The sequence below is a fragment of the Loxodonta africana genome, chromosome 1 (assembly GCF_030014295.1).
Source record: "Loxodonta africana isolate mLoxAfr1 chromosome 1, mLoxAfr1.hap2, whole genome shotgun sequence".
Classification (NCBI taxonomy): domain Eukaryota; kingdom Metazoa; phylum Chordata; class Mammalia; order Proboscidea; family Elephantidae; genus Loxodonta; species Loxodonta africana.
Window position 1 is genome coordinate 1,349,136 of NC_087342.1, and position 17,219 is coordinate 1,366,354.

Consider the following 17,219-nt stretch of genomic DNA (forward strand, 5'->3'; position numbering starts at 1 on the left):
GAATCTTGGTCCCCTTTCATATCCTCACAGTCTAGCACAGTTCCTGGCACATAAACAAACTCTCCTCTAGTAAAAATACCATGTGAAAAATTACCAGGTAAAGAAGCTGAAAAAATCTGGGTCTATGTAGAAAACCTACCATCGAAACTTCACACTTTGCTTTGACCCTGTGAGCCCACAATGCAGCCAGTCTGACTGCCATTTGAGAAAAACTACCAGTTGCTGTCGAGTCTATTCTGACTCACGGTGACCCCATGTGTGTCACAGTAGAACTGTGCTCCATAGGATTTTTCAGTGGCTGATTTTCATCTGAGACACCTCTGGGTGGACCTGAACCTCCAACCTTTCAGTTAGCAGTCGAGCGTGCTAACCATTTGCACAACCCAATTTGCCTCCAATTTGAGAAAACACTCATATGTTTATTTTCTAAATTTAGATTTTCATGTATTAAAACCAAAACCAAACCCATTGCCATAAAGTCAAATTCAACTCTTAGCAACCCTATAGGACAGAGCAGAACAGCCCCATAGGGTTTCCAAGGAATGGCTAGTAGATTTGAACTGATTCGAACTGTTGACCTTTTGTTAGCAGCCATAGCTGTTAACCACGGCACCACCAGGGCTCCAGTTTCATGTATTAGGTCTTTTTAATAAGACATATTTGTAATGTATTAAGAATACATAATTCAAGAAGTCTGCACAGACGAAAAAAAATCTCTCAGTTGTGTTTGGGTAAACCTGGATGCAAAGACTCTAGCAAAGCTGAATTGCTTTTATTTTAAGAATATTCCTGGAATTGCCGAGCAGTCTATAGTAGATTATTTCAGTTAGTATAACTCTGCTTCCAGCTATGGAACTTACTTCCTTTTGGTTAGAAACAGGTAAGTTCAAATGACTGTCTCTATGTGATCTTCTTACTCCTATTTTATGAGTGGGTCATTCCCCTACCTACCACAGCACTGTGTGATGAGTGATCGGATTGAATCCATAGGTGGAGTAACCTGCCTGTTCCTGAACCCAAAGCTGCTACTCTCGCTTGGCCCCTAGAGAAAACAGCTCTCAGTCAGTGAAGACTTCATCCTGCCCAGATGCTTTCATGCCCTGCAGAGTGAATCCACCAAACCTGAAAAGTTTTTAAAAATTATCCAAATAATATATTTGCAGATCTTTCTTGACTTTCCATGGTTTACCAAGGAACTTTAAATTCTTTGTCATTTAGAATCTTCTAAAATCAGATGTTGAATGGCACCACTAGACCTCTATTCCAGTTCTATCCTAGATCCAGCCTTCTGCTCCAGATCAAACCAGTTGAAAATCAGAATAACCTGATCAATATTTTAAAATGTAGATCCCTGGACCCTGTCCCCAAGCTAATGAGTCAGTGTCTTGGATGGGAGTCTGCATTTTCGTTCCAGTTTATATAGAGTACCTACCAAAAGAGATGAAAAAGACCAATGACCCAATAGAAAAATGGGCAAAGGATACTAAAAATAAATATAAATGCTTTTTAAACATACAAAAAGATGTTCATTCATACTCACAAAAAGGGAAGGGAAAACCAACACAACCCTACAGTAAGATATCATTTTTCACATATCAAGATTGGTCAAAAGTTTGATCACACACTCTATTGGAGAGGTTTGGGGAAATAGATACTCTTATACTTTGCTGATGGGATTATAAAATGGTACAGCTCATATGGAGAGAAATTTGAAAATATACCCAAACAAGATACATTGACCACTTGATCCAGTAATTCTACTTCCTAGACACTATATTAAAAATGCACCCAGTTACATAGAGTGACATACCTACAAGATTATTAATTGTGAAATTGCTTATAATACTAAAATACTGAAGACAGCTCAAGGGTCTATCAACAAGGGACTGGATAAATAAACTATGGTACAATCTCACAATGGCTTAATTAAAAAATGAAACAGATAGAGACAGACCTCCAGGAAATACTTTAAGTAAGAAATGTAAGGCGCAGAACAGCGTACATAATATAGCATACCTTGTATAAATGGAGTGCCTGGAGGGCACAAACAATTAAGCACTCAACTACTAGTGAAAGGTTGATGATTTGAACCCACACAGAGGCACTTCAGAAGACAGGCCTGGTGATCGACTTCCTAAAGATCACAGCCTTGAAAACCTTATGGAGCAGTTCTACTCTGCACACATGGGGTCGCCATGAATCAGAATCAATTCGATGGCAGCTAACAACAATAACAAGATTTTGAATACATATAAGGGGAATATAGGTGTCATGGATTGAATTGTGTCCCCCCCAAAATATCTGTCAACTTGGCTAGGCCATGATTCCCAGTATTGTGTAATTGTCTACTATTTTGTCATCTGATGTGATTTTCCGATGTGTTGTAAATTCTCTCTCTATGATGTTAATGAGATGGGATTAGTGGCAGTTATGTTAGTGAGACAGGACTCAATCTATAAGATTAGGTTGTATCGTAAACCAATCTCTTTTGAGATATAAAAGAAAGAAGCGAGGAGAGAGACAGGGGGACCTCATACCACCAAGAAACAAGAGCTAAGAGAATAGCACATCCTTTGGGCCTGCGGTTCCTGCACTGAGAAGCTCTTCAACCAGGGAAGATTGATGACAAGGACCTTCCTCCAGAGCAAAAGAGAGAGAAAGCCTTTCCCTGGAGCTGGCACCCTGAATTCAGACTTCTAGCCTCTTAGACTGTGAGAGAATAAATTTCTCTTTGTTAAAACCACCCACTTCTGGTATTTCTGTTATAGCAGCACTCGATGACTAAGACAATAAGTATTTATATTTATTCCTATTTGCATAAAGAAACACTAAAGGAATATAAGGAACACAAGGAATCATATAAAAGATTACATACAGGGGCAGAAAATTTGCAAGGTAAATAGGTGAGCAAATGCAAGACTAGTCTGTGTATACCTTTTTATATAGCTTGACTTTCGAAACTAGAAAACATCATTTATCAAAAAACTTAAATAAAAAAACCAACATATCTTTAAGTGTCATCACCTATCAAACAATTTATTCAATTTTAACAGCCCCTCCATTAAATCAGCTCACTTCTCAAAAAATTCGATGGGATTTACGATACCTTCTCTGATATCTGCAATTGGAAGAGCTCAGCCTTCCACCACATCATTCCAACACTTGTTTCATGCATTTGATTATCAGGCACTTTTCATGCTTTGACTGTCAGGGGCTGATCTTGGCGCTGATATTATTGATGTTAGAGGCAGCAAGGGCAATGGAATAGGAGGACTGAACACTTTAGGAGAGGTTCTCTAGTCTCTGGATGCAGAATGATTGATCGTCAAAGACTGAATAAACAGAGCGAGCAGTCACTGGCTGGACATCTGAGCACTTACTCAGCCTCTCTTCCCAACTCAGGTGTCAAGATCGAGAGAAGGCAGCTGCCAGGCATTGTCACCACTGATGAAAGGAGGAATTGGGGGCTAAGGATCAATTTTTCAAGAGTGCTCCTGAGGGATCATGACAAACTATGGATAACATTGTGAGGAATGGAAATTCCAGAACACTTAATTGTGCTTATGTGGAACCTGTACGTAGACCAAGAGGCGGACTTTTGAGCAAAACAAGAGGATAGCGCAAGGTTTAAAATCAGGAAAGATATCCTTTCACCATACTTATTCAACCTGCATGCTGAGCAAATAATCCAAGAAGCTGGACTATATGAAGAAGAATTCGGCGTCAGGATTGGAGGAAGACTTATTAACAGCCTGCGTTTTGCAGATGACACAGCCTTGCTTGATGGACGGGAAGAGGACTTGAAGCACTTGCTGATGAAGATCAAAGTCTACAGCCCTCACTATGGATTACACCTCAACAAAAGAAAACAAAAATCCTCACTACTGGACCAATAAGTAACATCATGATAAATGGAGAAAAGATTGAGTTCTCAAGGATTTCATTTTACTTCTATCTACAATCAATGCCCAATGAAGCAGCAGTCAAGAAATCAAATGACGTATTGCACTGGGTAAATCTGCTGCAAAAGGCTTCTTTAAAGTGTTAAAAAGCAAAGGTGTCACTTTGAGGACCGAGGTATGCCTGACCCAAGCCATGGTATTTTCAATCACCTCATATGCATGTGAAAGCTGGGCAATGAATAGGGAAGACTGAAGAAGAATTGATGCCTTTGAATTGTGGTGTTGGCGAAGAATATTGAATTTACCATGCACTGCCAGAAGAATGAATAAATCTGTCTTGGAAGAAGTATAGCCAGAAAATCCCTTAGAAGCAAGGATGGCGAGACTTCATCTCACCTATTTTGGACATGTTATCAGGAGGGACCAGTACCTGGAGAAGGACACTATGCTTTGTAAAGTAGGAAAAAAAAAAAAAAATTTTTTTTTTTTGCGCATCCATGAAAAAGAGGAAGACCCTCAAGGAGATGGATTGACATAGTGGCTGTAACAATGGGTTCAAATACAGCAATGATTGTGAGGATGGTAGAGAACTGGGCAGTATTTTGCTCTGTTGTACATAGGGTCGTTATAAGTTGGAACTGACTCAACAGCACCTAAGAACAACAACAAACTCCTGAGGGAAAGCAGCGTTTTCAGATTGTTATGGATCCTTATCCTTCTGAGGCTTGTCCATAAAGAACAATTCTCTTCAATGGGATCAAAGACTGAAAAGAGTATTTTAGGTTACTGATAGTCAAAACGTATTCCATCCTTCTCACTTATAAGGGTTATTTAAAATTCAATCCATAAGTTCCTCCTTACTCATATAATTTGTACATCAACAACCCCTCTCCTTGTTGCCTTATTCCATCTCTGTCAACTACTCTACCTGTTTTTTATCAATTACCCTCAAACTCCTTCCTTCACAAGAAGCTATCAAAGAGTTCCCTTTGCCCCCAGGGTGTCCTAAGTGTGTTCCAGCTCTCAAAATTGGTGGTCAAGTACCAGCATCAAAATATTTTTCATCTGTATATTTTGCTAAGAAAGAAATGCTAACTTCATTCTCGCTTCATTTTTTTATTCTACAATAAAGTGTCTTTAGCCAGCAACTTCCTCCTGTCTATAGAAAGAACTTTGTCTATAATCCATCCTCTTAACACACACACACACACACACACACATGCACACACACACACACACCCACCAATACCCCATCCTAGATCGACATTTGAAATATCACTACAATTAAGAATGTATTTATATGGTATGTCATTTTAAACCCTTGTACTTAATATACACTATCCTGGAAACCCTGGTGGTATAGGGCAACCCTGGTGACATAGTGGTTAAGTGCTATGGCTACTAACCCAAAGGTCAGCAGTTCGAATCCACTCTATGGGGGCAGTTCTACTCTGCCTATAGGGTCACTATGAGTCAGAATTGACTCGAGGGCAATGGGTTTTATTTTTTTGGGCCAAACCAGATGGGCTGTCTCTCAGGAGAATTTGCTGAGAATACATAACTTTCTTTAGGCAAATGCCTGAAATCTTAGGTAAATTTCCTAGTCTTTGTAGGTCCATCATTGATATTCCAAATACTGAGAAAGGTGGGCCAGCTGGTGAGTACAGCCAACACTGCAGTTGGATGTGGATCACTACTCTCAAGGCCCAGCAAAAGCCTGGAAAAGCAGAGGGCACTTGATTTATTTTTAAAGAAAGTAAGGCCATCTGATAGATTTCCAGCTGAAAATTGGTCCAGGCTGGCGTTTGGTTGACTGAGCCCACACTCACACCAATTCTTATTTTCCCATGGCTGCTCTCAGCCTTGGCTCAAAGCGCTGCAGCCTTTCCCATAAGGCTGACCTGGGACAGGACACAAGGAAAGAAAGGCCTTGCAGGAATTAGCGATGAGCAAAACGAAAGGCCTCCAGACCTGGTCCAGGCTGCCACTCATTGAGACAAACACCCAAATCACCATACCTGCTTTTCAATAAGGCAGAACAGAAAACCTCAGCAACTCTGCAACTCATTGTCAACCCAGACATCCAGAAAACGGCAGGATTATGTGAAAAATTTGCCAAGGCAGCACCAAATGCTTATAATAGCTAGGAAAATATAGAGGCTGAGGTGGAAGAGATAATGATTTTTCCAAACTTCTCTCACTCTGTGAAAGGGCTGGTGGGTAATGCATTTGACACTAGGAACACCTGGTCAAGGATGGCTTCCAACACCAGCCAGCGCCGGTCTCTGTGCTGGATGGAACATCTACTTCCTCTCTAGACATCTGGATTATAATTAAACTCACTGGCTCATGCTGCTATTTGAAAATCCAGAAAGCAAACGGCTTGAATCCCCATGAACCACTGAATTTTTGGCTTCATAGTGTTAGTCTCGTGGGCTTCAGTTTTCTCACCAGGAGTAGTAATGCAGCCTGACCCTGGGAGGCAGTTGTGAGGGCTCATGGGTCAATATTCTGTGATTAGGAGAAAATAATTACAAGTATTTTGCAACTTTAAGTGCTCTAGTCCCTGTGAAGGAGCTCCTGGGTAGCAACAAATGGCTAAGCACTTGGCTACTAGCTGAAAGGGTGGCAGTTTGAAACAGCCAGACCAAAAAAAAAAAAAAAAACCAAACCCAGTGCCGCCAAGTCGATTCCGACTCTTAGCGACCCTATAGAGTCGAAACAGCCAGAGGCACCTCAAAAGAAAGGTCTGATGATCTGCTTCCGAAAGATCTCAGCCATGAAAACCCTATGCAGCACAGTCTACTCTGCACACGCAGGGCTGTCACGAGTCAGAGCACAGCCTACTCTGCACACGCGGGGTTGTCACGAGTCAGAGCACAGTCTACTCTGCACACACGGGGTTGTCACGAGTCAGAGCACAGTCTACTCTGCACACATGGGGCTGTCACGAGTCAGAGCACAGTCTACTCTGCACACACGGGGTTGTCACGAGTCAGAGCACAGTCTACTCTGCACACATGGGGCTGTCACGAGTCAGAGCACAGTCTACTCTGCACACACGGGGTTGTCACGAGTCAGAGCACAGTCTACTCTGCACACACGGGGCTGTCACGAGTCAGAGCACAGTCTACTCTGCACACATGGGGCTGTCACGAGTCAGAGCACAGTCTACTCTGCACACACGGGGTTGTCACGAGTCAGAGCACAGTCTACTCTGCACACATGGGGCTGTCACGAGTCAGAGCACAGTCTACTCTGCACACACGGGGTTGTCACGAGTCAGAGCACAGTCTACTCTGCACACACGGGGCTGTCACGAGTCAGAGCACAGTCTACTCTGCACACACGGGGTTGTCACGAGTCAGAGTCGACTCGATGGCAACTGGTTCGGTTTGGGTTTAGTCATCCCAGTGACTGCTCATTGACCTCCAGATGCCCAATCAACTGATGGCGACAATGAAGGCCAGAACAATACCGTTCACCAACTGAGTGCCTACTATGCGATAGGCATTTGCACACATTATATCAGGTAATCCTCATCATAGCCTGCGACAGAGACATGATTGTCCTCTGAGCTGAGACTCGCCTAAGGTCACACAGCATTTAGGTTGTGGGTCGGCGTTGGAGTTCTTCCTTTGACTCCAGAATCTCTCTTGTGCCTTTGGTATGTGTGAATGACTTCCACTGTTGTTGCTGTTTGTGTTCTCTCCCCCAAACATACACACAACACAAGGAGAAAGGTCCAGGGGTGCTGGCACACAAACCAATCACTGATACACAATGATTTATGATGGGACCCTAGGAAGGAAACTATTTTTTTTTCCCCCTTTGGAGATATCTCAGGGGAAAGTGAGCCAATAAAAGTAGGTAAAAACCAGATGCCAACAAGTCAATTCTGACTGTCAGAGCAGAAGTATGCTCCATAGGGTTTTCAGGGGCTGGTTTTTCAGAAACAGATCATCAGGTCTTTCTTCTGAGATGCCTCCAGGTGGACTCAAACCTCCCATTACCACTGAGTATACTAACCTTTCACACCACCCCACAGCTCCAAAAGCAGATAATGCGTGTAGGAACAAGTTTTTAAAAAGAATAGAGCCCTAGAAATGGAATAATTATAAAATAAAGTAGGTGGGTCATTCTTTGGATTTCTCTGAGGCTTAACCACTCACAATAAGACCAACAATGTTCCCATGAGACCTACAGTGACCTAGATCTCAGCTGCCCAGCACGGAGCTGTGGGCTTCATGCGTCTCACATGCATCATTAATATGAAAAGTTGTGAAAACTCCTAAATTCAGCCAAGTTCCTTCTCTTTCCAAAAGGACTTGGTCACAATGCAGTCCACAGTCTCAGTGACTTTTCATTTATCTTAATAGCTTCTCTCAGCCCTGGTTAATTCCCTCCCTGGCCTTGCCAGAAGTCAAGTACTTCCAAGGGCCTGGCGGGTCCCCATCTGTGTATGAGTCACTTATGGGAGGATCAGGTGATGTCTCTCACAGGCAAAAAGACTCAGGATCCGAACAAAAATGTCTCAGTGCCTCCCGGGTGCTTCTCCCATTGACCTTTAAACCATAGAGTGCTTGCATGTGTTGAAACAAACCAGAAAAATCCCTGCACGGTTATATAACTAGGTAGGCAAACTGACCTATGTTGATGCAAGGAAAAAAGGCCTTCGGGTCATCTGAACTCCCTTTCTGGTTCCCCACCCCATTCTATGTCTCTTGTAGAGCTTGTCTCCCCCTTAGAGGTAAGAAAGACAAGAATAAATAAAAATTTTTAAGAGAACCTAGCTGGAAGTGGTCGATTTTCATGGTGCTGTTGTTGACCGGGCCGAAGATGGTGATCACGGAGATTTTCCTGGTGGCCATTTTGCAGAAATTTTCCAGATATTCGTCTCGCTGTTGCACATACATGTTGTTCTCAGCCTTAGGAGTGGTGAGCAGCTGGAGGTGGGTGGGGGAAGGGAGCAAAGATTAATTTATGGTGATAGTTTCACATTGAGGCAAAAGCCAAATGAACGGTTAGGAACAGAGGGATGGTAGTGACTGACATCTAAACTACTGACTATTCTGTTGGACGCTCAGCAAAATTAGGGCCAAGAAAGATTATCTGAAAAGCGCTTTTTGTACAATGGTGGCAAGCAGCTTAGTTTTCTACTCTGTTCTGCTATTTACCTTCATCCCTCATCTCCCTGTGTCCTGGCTTTCTCATGGTGAACTCTGCACAGGAGTTCTTATTCACAAGGCTGTTGTGAGCTTTACATGAAAACCAGGCACATAATAAGTGTTCAATAAATGTTACCTCCCATTCCTCGTTTGCTCTTCCTTACCCCAACTGGCTGATCAGACACCTACGAATTCAGTGCTTACTACTCCTATGTCACGTTCTACAGAGCTGAGAGCTTCCCAAGCCAGCCTTGGGCACTATGGGACATCCTACGGTTTAGAATTTTTTATTTGGGCCATCTTGGACAAAGTTTTTAGGATGCTCCTTGTCCTCTGTTTTGTCATAGAAAATACTCATTGTCACAATGTGCCTGTTTGGAGCTCGTGGCAGACATCTTTTGATTTTGGAGGATGATTTTGTTTTGTTCAGTCCAGCCTTCTCTCCAACTCAGGTCTGGTATTTCTCACTTAGCCCCTTTCCTCCACCCTCAGAAAGCCTCCAGCCCTCTACAAATAGTCCCTGACTTCTTCTGTGGAAAAAGAGGAAAGACAGAGAAATTGAAAGAGGTGTTTTAATTATCGGCCATCTGGGAAAATATTTCCTTCTTTTGCATAAAATGGGGATACCCCTATATTTTAGGGACCCACTTGAACCCCCTCTTTAAGAATGTCTCAATATTTTTGATCTAGCCTAATATAAAAGCTCTCTACTCCCTTGATTATTTTAGTCACCTTTTCTTGAGCCTTCTCAAACATCACCAGATTTTTCCTGAGCTGAAACCAGAACTGCGTCCCATGTGCCATGCATGGCGGGGCACGGCGCTGCTTACCCCGGGAGTGGAAAGATGTGAATTTTATTCTTCCAGCCCCTCCTGAGGACGACAGCTCACTGAGCTAATATTTGCAACGAACACGGTCTATTTACCCTTTGCTGATTCATCACTGAGCTCAGAGGCAAGCCTCTTTAAATTACTTTTCCCCAATTTTTTTTTTTTTTTTAACATTTGAACATATTCTAATTTACCAGGCACTTTTCTATCACGTTTACCTAGGCTTATAAAATATTTCTGCAGTTTGTGGTTAATACCAATACTGGTTGCTGTCAAGTCAGCTCTGACTCCTGACAATCCCATGTGAGTCAGGGTAGAATTTTGCTCCCATACGGCTTTCGATGGTTGATTTTTTGGGAAGTTGATTGCCAGGCCTTTCTTCCAAGGTGCTTCTGGGTAGACTCAAACCCCCTACATTTCAGTTAGCAGCCCAGTGTGTGAACACTTTATATTACCCAGTTGGGTGTTTATCAGAGGGTAAGATGTCATTTTGTTAAACCTCTTCCAAATACATTATCAAAAACACTTAATAAATCTGCTACCAGCTTGATCCTGCTGTTTATTTTTCTCTTTCAGAGATGAGTTTATTACTGTATGCAGGTTTTCCCTTCTAAGAACTCTCCACACAGGACAAAATATTACTCTCCTTCCTGCAAATGAAAATGTGTTCAATGGCCTTTGAGTGGAACAAAGGTTTTCTGGGATGAAGTGATTTTCCCCCATTATTTATTTTAATTAGACATAACCTAGTTTATTTTTTATTTTGTGTTTATATGCCTGTTCAGATGGTCATGGTGAGTAGGAAACACTTGTTTTAGAAATGTAATTTCTCAAGGGGAAAAAATAATCATATTTCCCCAAGTTTATTCATTTATTCATACTAAGCCTTTAAAAAAAAATTAAGGTGTTTATAAAAAGATACGGCGATGGCATTTTTCGTTGGTTTGTTTTAATTAGCTATATGATATTTGAAAATATTTCTTCAGGTTTCGATGGTAGCCCACATCTTGGAGTTTTATTTTAGGTTTCTATTTCTGGCTGATCTTTGTTCATAAAGACACTATTTTAAAATAAATAAAACGAATGTTTAAGTGAAAGCTTAGGACAGTCAAAAATAAAAGTAAGAGAAATATTTACTGTTAATGATTTTAGACGCCCTAGCCATGAGTCAGAATTGACTCAACAGCGATGGGTTTGGTTTTGGGTTTTTTTGGCGGGGGGGTATTCTAAATTAGGAGTCCCTGGGTGGGGCAACCGGTTAACACTCTTGGCTGCTGACTGGAAGATTGGAGGTCCGATCCACCTAGAGGTGCCTTAGAAGAAAGGCCTGGAGATCTACTACAGAAAAAATGAGCCATTGAAAGTCTCCTGGAGGAAAGTTCTATTTTTCCACACATGGGGTCACCAGGGGTCAGGATCAACTCCACGGCAACGGATGATGGTGGTGAGTTCTAAGTTAAGGACAAGCCCATATTTAGAATCTGTGTACAACTGCCCAGATGCTAGATCACTGGTAATTACCTGGCTCTGTAAATTAAAACCACTCATAGCCCCCATGTCATCATCTTATCCTCTGCCATGAACTGTGCCAACCCTCAGCAGACCGTAAGATGACAGGCCCAGAGCTCTAGTCTTCCCCTTGTGCTTAGTTAAGGATTTCAGACAATTTGTAAAGCAGAACCTTCGGCTCCCCTGGGCAGCTCTTCTCCTGCACACAGCAGCCCTAAGCTGTGGATACCCAGTAGGAATGAGACTTAAATAAATACAGGTCTCTGATGCTTGTTTTCACCTCAGGCCCTTGGCCCTGGGGTGCCTTAACCCACTGCTAAGGTGAAATTCATTCTGCATGACTCATTTCCTCACTCTTTTACCTCCACCCTCTGGCCCCAGTCTCTCTTGCTAGCCTTTCCTCCACTTCCTCCCTTCCACAACCCGTTCACCCGGAGCAGCCAGATCCATCTAAACTGTGAAAGGAAAGGAATCTTGGGCAGAGTGGCACAGAGAAAGGGTGGCTGCCATCAAAATCGGAGGGTTTGCATTTTATCCCTAGCTCAGCCCCTGGCTAGTTTGTAGCCTTAAGGAAGCCACTTAATCTTATGAACCTCAGCTTTCTCATCTTTAAAACGGAACAGCTTCTCTGTCAACTTCATCAAGTTGTTGTGAGAATCAAACGAAAAAAATATACATGAACAGGCTACATGCACCCAAGCCCCGTGCCCGACCGTAGCCTCTGAATAGTTTGCTGGCATTGCTTCCTCTGCTCATGTCACCTGCCCTCACCTAGCCAGCCCCCCATCTGCTCCACCTCATCCGATTCCCAGTCATTCTTGAAATGCACCATTTTCCTTTTCTAGCCCATAGTGGTCTCTCCCTTCTTTTAATTACTGTTCTTATTGTCAGTGGAAGGAGCCCTGGTGGCACAATGTTTGAAGATTCTGCTGCTAACCAAAAGGTTGGAGGTTTGAACCCACCCAGTGGCTCCACAACAGAAAGACTGTAAAGACGACAGCCTAGAAAACCCTTCAGGGAAGTTCTACTCTGTCACATGAGGTCGCTATGAATTGGATTCGATTCCTTGGCACCAAACAACAACCGCGACATCGTCTGTGGAGTCCCTGGGTGGCACAAACAATTAATGCACTCGCTGCTAACCAAAAGGCTGAAAGTTTGAGTCCACCCAGAGGAACTTCGGGAGAAAGGTCTGGCTTTAAAAAAATCTGCCATTGAAAACCCCGCAGAGCACAATTCTACTCTGACACACATTGGGTTGCCATGAATCAGAGCTGATCCGATAGCAACTGTGTTTTTTTTTTTTTTTCTGTGATTTTTTTATTGTCTGTACTACTTTCTTGGGTTTCCCTGAGTCCCTTTTGTCCTTTATATTATGTCATACCTCCCCAACTGGAGTTTAAGTTCCTTAAGAAGCTAAAGCCCTAGCAGCCCCTATCCCTGGGCCCCGTAAAGGTAGGAGCATAAATGTTGGCCCACATTCCTCAGGTTACATAGATCACTACAGCCAGAGAGAAGAGAGGGGCTCGCTGTGGTCCCTGGTTCTGTCTAGACACAGCCCACAAACCATTGGTATAGACCCTCTTCCTCACATTTCATCTGCTCCTGGAGTTTGTATCAGGGAGAAGGGGTCATCTGTACATGTTTCAGGGACTCTTTCCCTACATACTGGCATCCCTGTCACATTCATTTTCTAGCTTGGCAGTATCTCAAACAGTGTTTAAGATGGAAACCATTTCTAGTTCCCTCTTCCAAAAAAGAGCATCCTAGTACTTCACAGTAAACATTACTGTCTGGCAGTTGTGCTTGGCTACCAGTGTGGTAGCCATAAATCAGGGAATTTAAAATTGTGTTGTGGTTCTCTTGTATGTTTCTGTTTCAAATGGTGCGTTGGCTCGATGAGTCTGAGAGGATAACGAAGCCTGTTTACATATCTAACAGGAGCAAGCAGGAATGGGAAGATGCTGTGTGGGAAGATATTTTCCGTCTTAGACTATTCTAAATACTATTTTAGACCCTAGAGTTCCTGAGTGGTACACACAGTTAACATGCTTAGCTGCTACCTAGAAGGTTGGTGCTTTGAGTAAACTCAAATATGCCCTGGAAGAAGGGCCTGGAGATCTACTTCCAAAAAACCCGGCCATTTAAAACCTTATACAGCACGCTTCTACTCTGACACACATGAGGTCACCATGAGTCAGAGCTGACTAGGTACCTGGTTTTGGTTTTAGGCTCAAAGCACTAGATTTTTACAGTACACAGAAAAAGAACATTTAAGCTATTAAGGTATAACTTTAAACCCTTTTCTAAATTAAACCAAGTAAGTAGATTGGTGTCTCCATGTCCAGGTTTTCTGAGGTTAGATTGTAAATATCAACTCACTTGAAGTACAGGAGATTCAGTCTCCAAAGAATGCTTGAACTTGACCTGAATTTACACAGCTCAGAACTATAAAGCCTCTTGTTGACTGACAGATCAGTTGATCTCAGGGTCCCTCAAAGATGACTTGCCAGCTGTATTCACATAGTGTAACGCTTTGGTGATAGACAGCTTGTTTATAGGCTCGTCATAGTTGACCCTACGCTGACGCCAAGCCGTCGGATGGGTTAGGTTAACCGGGACTCAATCTATTGTCCTTGACTGACTGCTGGGAGAGCCAGAGATTTGAGGTGCATAGAACTAGCCCAGTATTAAAGGCAGAAAGCGCACATTTGCAGGTGCTTAGCACAAAATGTTGACAATGTATTTTACCATTTATCTGAACAAGTCAAGGTTGAAAACGAATTTGAAACATGAAGATGGATTTACTAACAGGAGGTTATCTAGGCTTCCTTTCCCTTCATGGCATGTGCCTACAGGGAGTGCATCCCCCCAGGAAGGCAGATGGTGGACCGGTTGGAGCACGCGCTTTAAAGCAAGCAGACCTGAGTTCTAATACCAGCTTTGCCACATGTTGGCTATACATCTTAGGCAATTCCTCAAAGTCTCTAATCTCCGGCTTCCTTGTCTGTAAAATGGGGCTTAAAAAGCCCTTCCTCCTGAGGTTGTTGTAAGAATTACAACCACAAAGTCCCTGTCATACCCCTTGCAAGTTATGCCCTTGTCTTTGGACAAGTTGAGCAGAAGCGATTTTGAAGGACTGAACTCTGGCTTAAGAATGGAAGACCTGGGTCCACCTGCAGCTTTCTTGAAGCTCTCTGTGATTCCTTTCACCCAACCACAGCCTATGCCTTCGTTACTGATGTTTCTCCCAAGTAATTGGGAAAGGAATGATTATATGATTTTTTTTTTTCCACATCTGAAGAATAGTATATAAATGAAAAGCTCTCGTGGTTTGTGATAAATTGTAGTTAGGCCCCAGGTTACCGCAAAGCTGGAAAGAGTTGCCCAAAGACCTGTACAACTGCTTGGAAGGTAACCCTTGTTGAAGTGTGTGCACATGGCGTTAAGTTGAGGCCACCTGGAGGAAGTGTGCTCAGGCCTTGGACAGCTTGGAGAGTGCTAACCTTTACGAATATTTATTGAACCTCTGAGTTTCCCGAGTAACATCATCCGGGCTTGATGGGAAAACTGAGGAAAAAAAGGAGAAATGGTACCCACAAGGTTTTCACCCAGAAACCCTGGTCTTCTCTGTCTGGAGAAGAAAACTCTTTTCTCTTCACCTTTTGATTTTGTATCATGTGTATCCCATCATTTCTTTTCCAATTCCATTCTTGTTTTAGTCATCATTAGCTCTTCAGAAAACAAATGTCTGACTGGGGCCCACGGGGTGGCAGGACAACAGCCCCTCCTGCTGGGGCTTCCTTTCTAATAACAAGCCTTGTTCTCCTGCGGGCCCCAAGGAGCCAACGCCGCCATGAGCAATCCCAGCTGGTTTCTGCTTTGCCTTACATGACATCAGCAGAAGCTGTCATTTGAGTTTCATTTGCTAGAAATTTATGAGCAGGGATAGTGTTCAAAGCAGAAAAGGCCCAGCTGGGCTTTCAGGTTCCTTACCAAGGCAGCGAAAGGAAGAAGAGAGGAAAAGGCATAACTAGTATTGGGGATTCAGTAGTGAAAACCCCCCTTCTTTTGCTTCACAAACTAGGGGCAACGAAAGGATTTGCCAGGTGGGTGCACAATTACAATCCTGGCATTTTACCCATGGCTCCTCTCTTCCTACCCCTCCTCCCTGCCATTGATCCTAACCATTAAGCCTGCGCTGTTGGCTAAAGGACCAGGGTTGGGTGATGTCCTTAAGTAGACTGGACCCAGTCCCGTGTACTCGGGAGGAGAGCACAGAGCATACCACACCCAAAAGAGAGAGGTTTGCCCCTATGTGTCCCCTAACAAACACTCAAGTATCATGTAGAATTCTGTTCTGAAATCAGTGATTCTTTTCATTTTGACGGAAAGATTTCTGTTTATCTACTCTGAACATCCAAATAGCTGTTAAACTACGCTAACAGCCAGTTTATCCTCCGCTAACCTAAATTTATGCGGTCTAAGGCTCTCGTTAAAAACTCATAAGTAAATGCATTCAAACATATTTAAAAAAATATGTAAGTTGTAGCACAAAAGACACACACACAGAGACACACGAACCCTTAGAATCTACCAAAGCCTGAGCGTCATTCCAATACAGAGGTTCACTACCAATGGAAACAGCTAGGAGAATCTTGGGACACGCCATGATAAACCCCACAAGAGACTCTGCTTTGAACATTTCAAAGGCGCACTGAAGCTTTCTGAAACCACTAAAGATAAGCGGGCAGCAGTCTCTCCGCCCAGATCATTAATCCAGATGTGGGCCAGGCTGAAAACTCAAAGATGTCATCTGAGAAACGCCTTAAGAGTGACTGCCTGTTTTGGTGGGGGCTGCAGGGCGGGGGTCACCTTGTGCCCTCAGCAGGATGGGGCTGAACTCGGTGGCATGCGATGGCTTCCTCCCCCCGGGTACTGAGACAATCACCCCGCTCCTGACCCACACTGCTGTTGTTAGTTGCAGCTGAGTCGATTTACTCACCTTTTAGTTTGAATTAATTGTATCACAATCTTTTTCTCCTTGACAGCTCAGAGTAAAATGACAGCATTAGGAAGCCAGGGGTAGAAATTTCAAGGCACTAAAAGATGGAAAAAGGAGGCCCAGAAAGAAGAAGGAGCCCTGGCTGTAGGATGGTGCTCACTGCTGCTCAAAGCCCTCCGTGGGTATAACTAGACCCCATAATGGCCAGAAGAGAGGGTGGCTGAGTCACATCTGTGACTTGCTCAACACCAGCAGCAATTAGAACCACAGACAAAGCTGAATAAGGACAAGGGCTGCTTGTCCCCCCTCCTTTTCACGCACACATACGTGCACACATTCACACGCATGCACACACATGCTCATGCTCATTTTATCATGGCTCAGGAGAAGCTGACACCTAGACTCCAAATTTAGGAGTATTGGAAACTGCAGCAAAGAACGTAGTTCCCTACCCTCCATTCTTTTGGCTTCTTACTGGTAGCTGGGTGGTGATGGGGAGGCAGACTTTAAGGGGGGATTATTTCTGTTAGCTGGTTTCACATGTGTTCATGAGGGTCACACCAACAAGGACCCTTCCACACGCCCACTCATGCCTGCTCCCCACCAAGGCTGCCTTACCTTTGCGGTTTTTCATTATGAAGCTAGATATAACTAGTGGAGAGAGGGGAGGAACCCTGCTTCTGGTTCTCAAGCTCAAGCAGTTATGACTAGAGACGATACATTCCATTCTAAGAACTTTTTCATTCTTTTCCTATTTTCCACACTTGGAAAAAGAGAGCTGTACCCAGAAATATACCTTGGAAGA

The 17,219-nt window shown here is 43.3% G+C and overlaps 1 protein-coding gene across 2 annotated transcripts in view; it reads right to left on the reverse strand.

The window, feature by feature from the left end:
• Positions 1-17,219, reverse strand: part of CCDC80 (coiled-coil domain containing 80) — a 50,260-nt gene that overhangs the window by 21,029 nt on the left and 12,012 nt on the right. For both annotated transcript variants that reach the window (XM_064272506.1, XM_003412991.3), the window contains exon 3: positions 8,692-8,848. In XM_064272506.1, the coding sequence (XP_064128576.1) occupies positions 8,692-8,848 (157 nt within the window). The remainder of the gene's footprint in view (positions 1-8,691; positions 8,849-17,219) is intronic.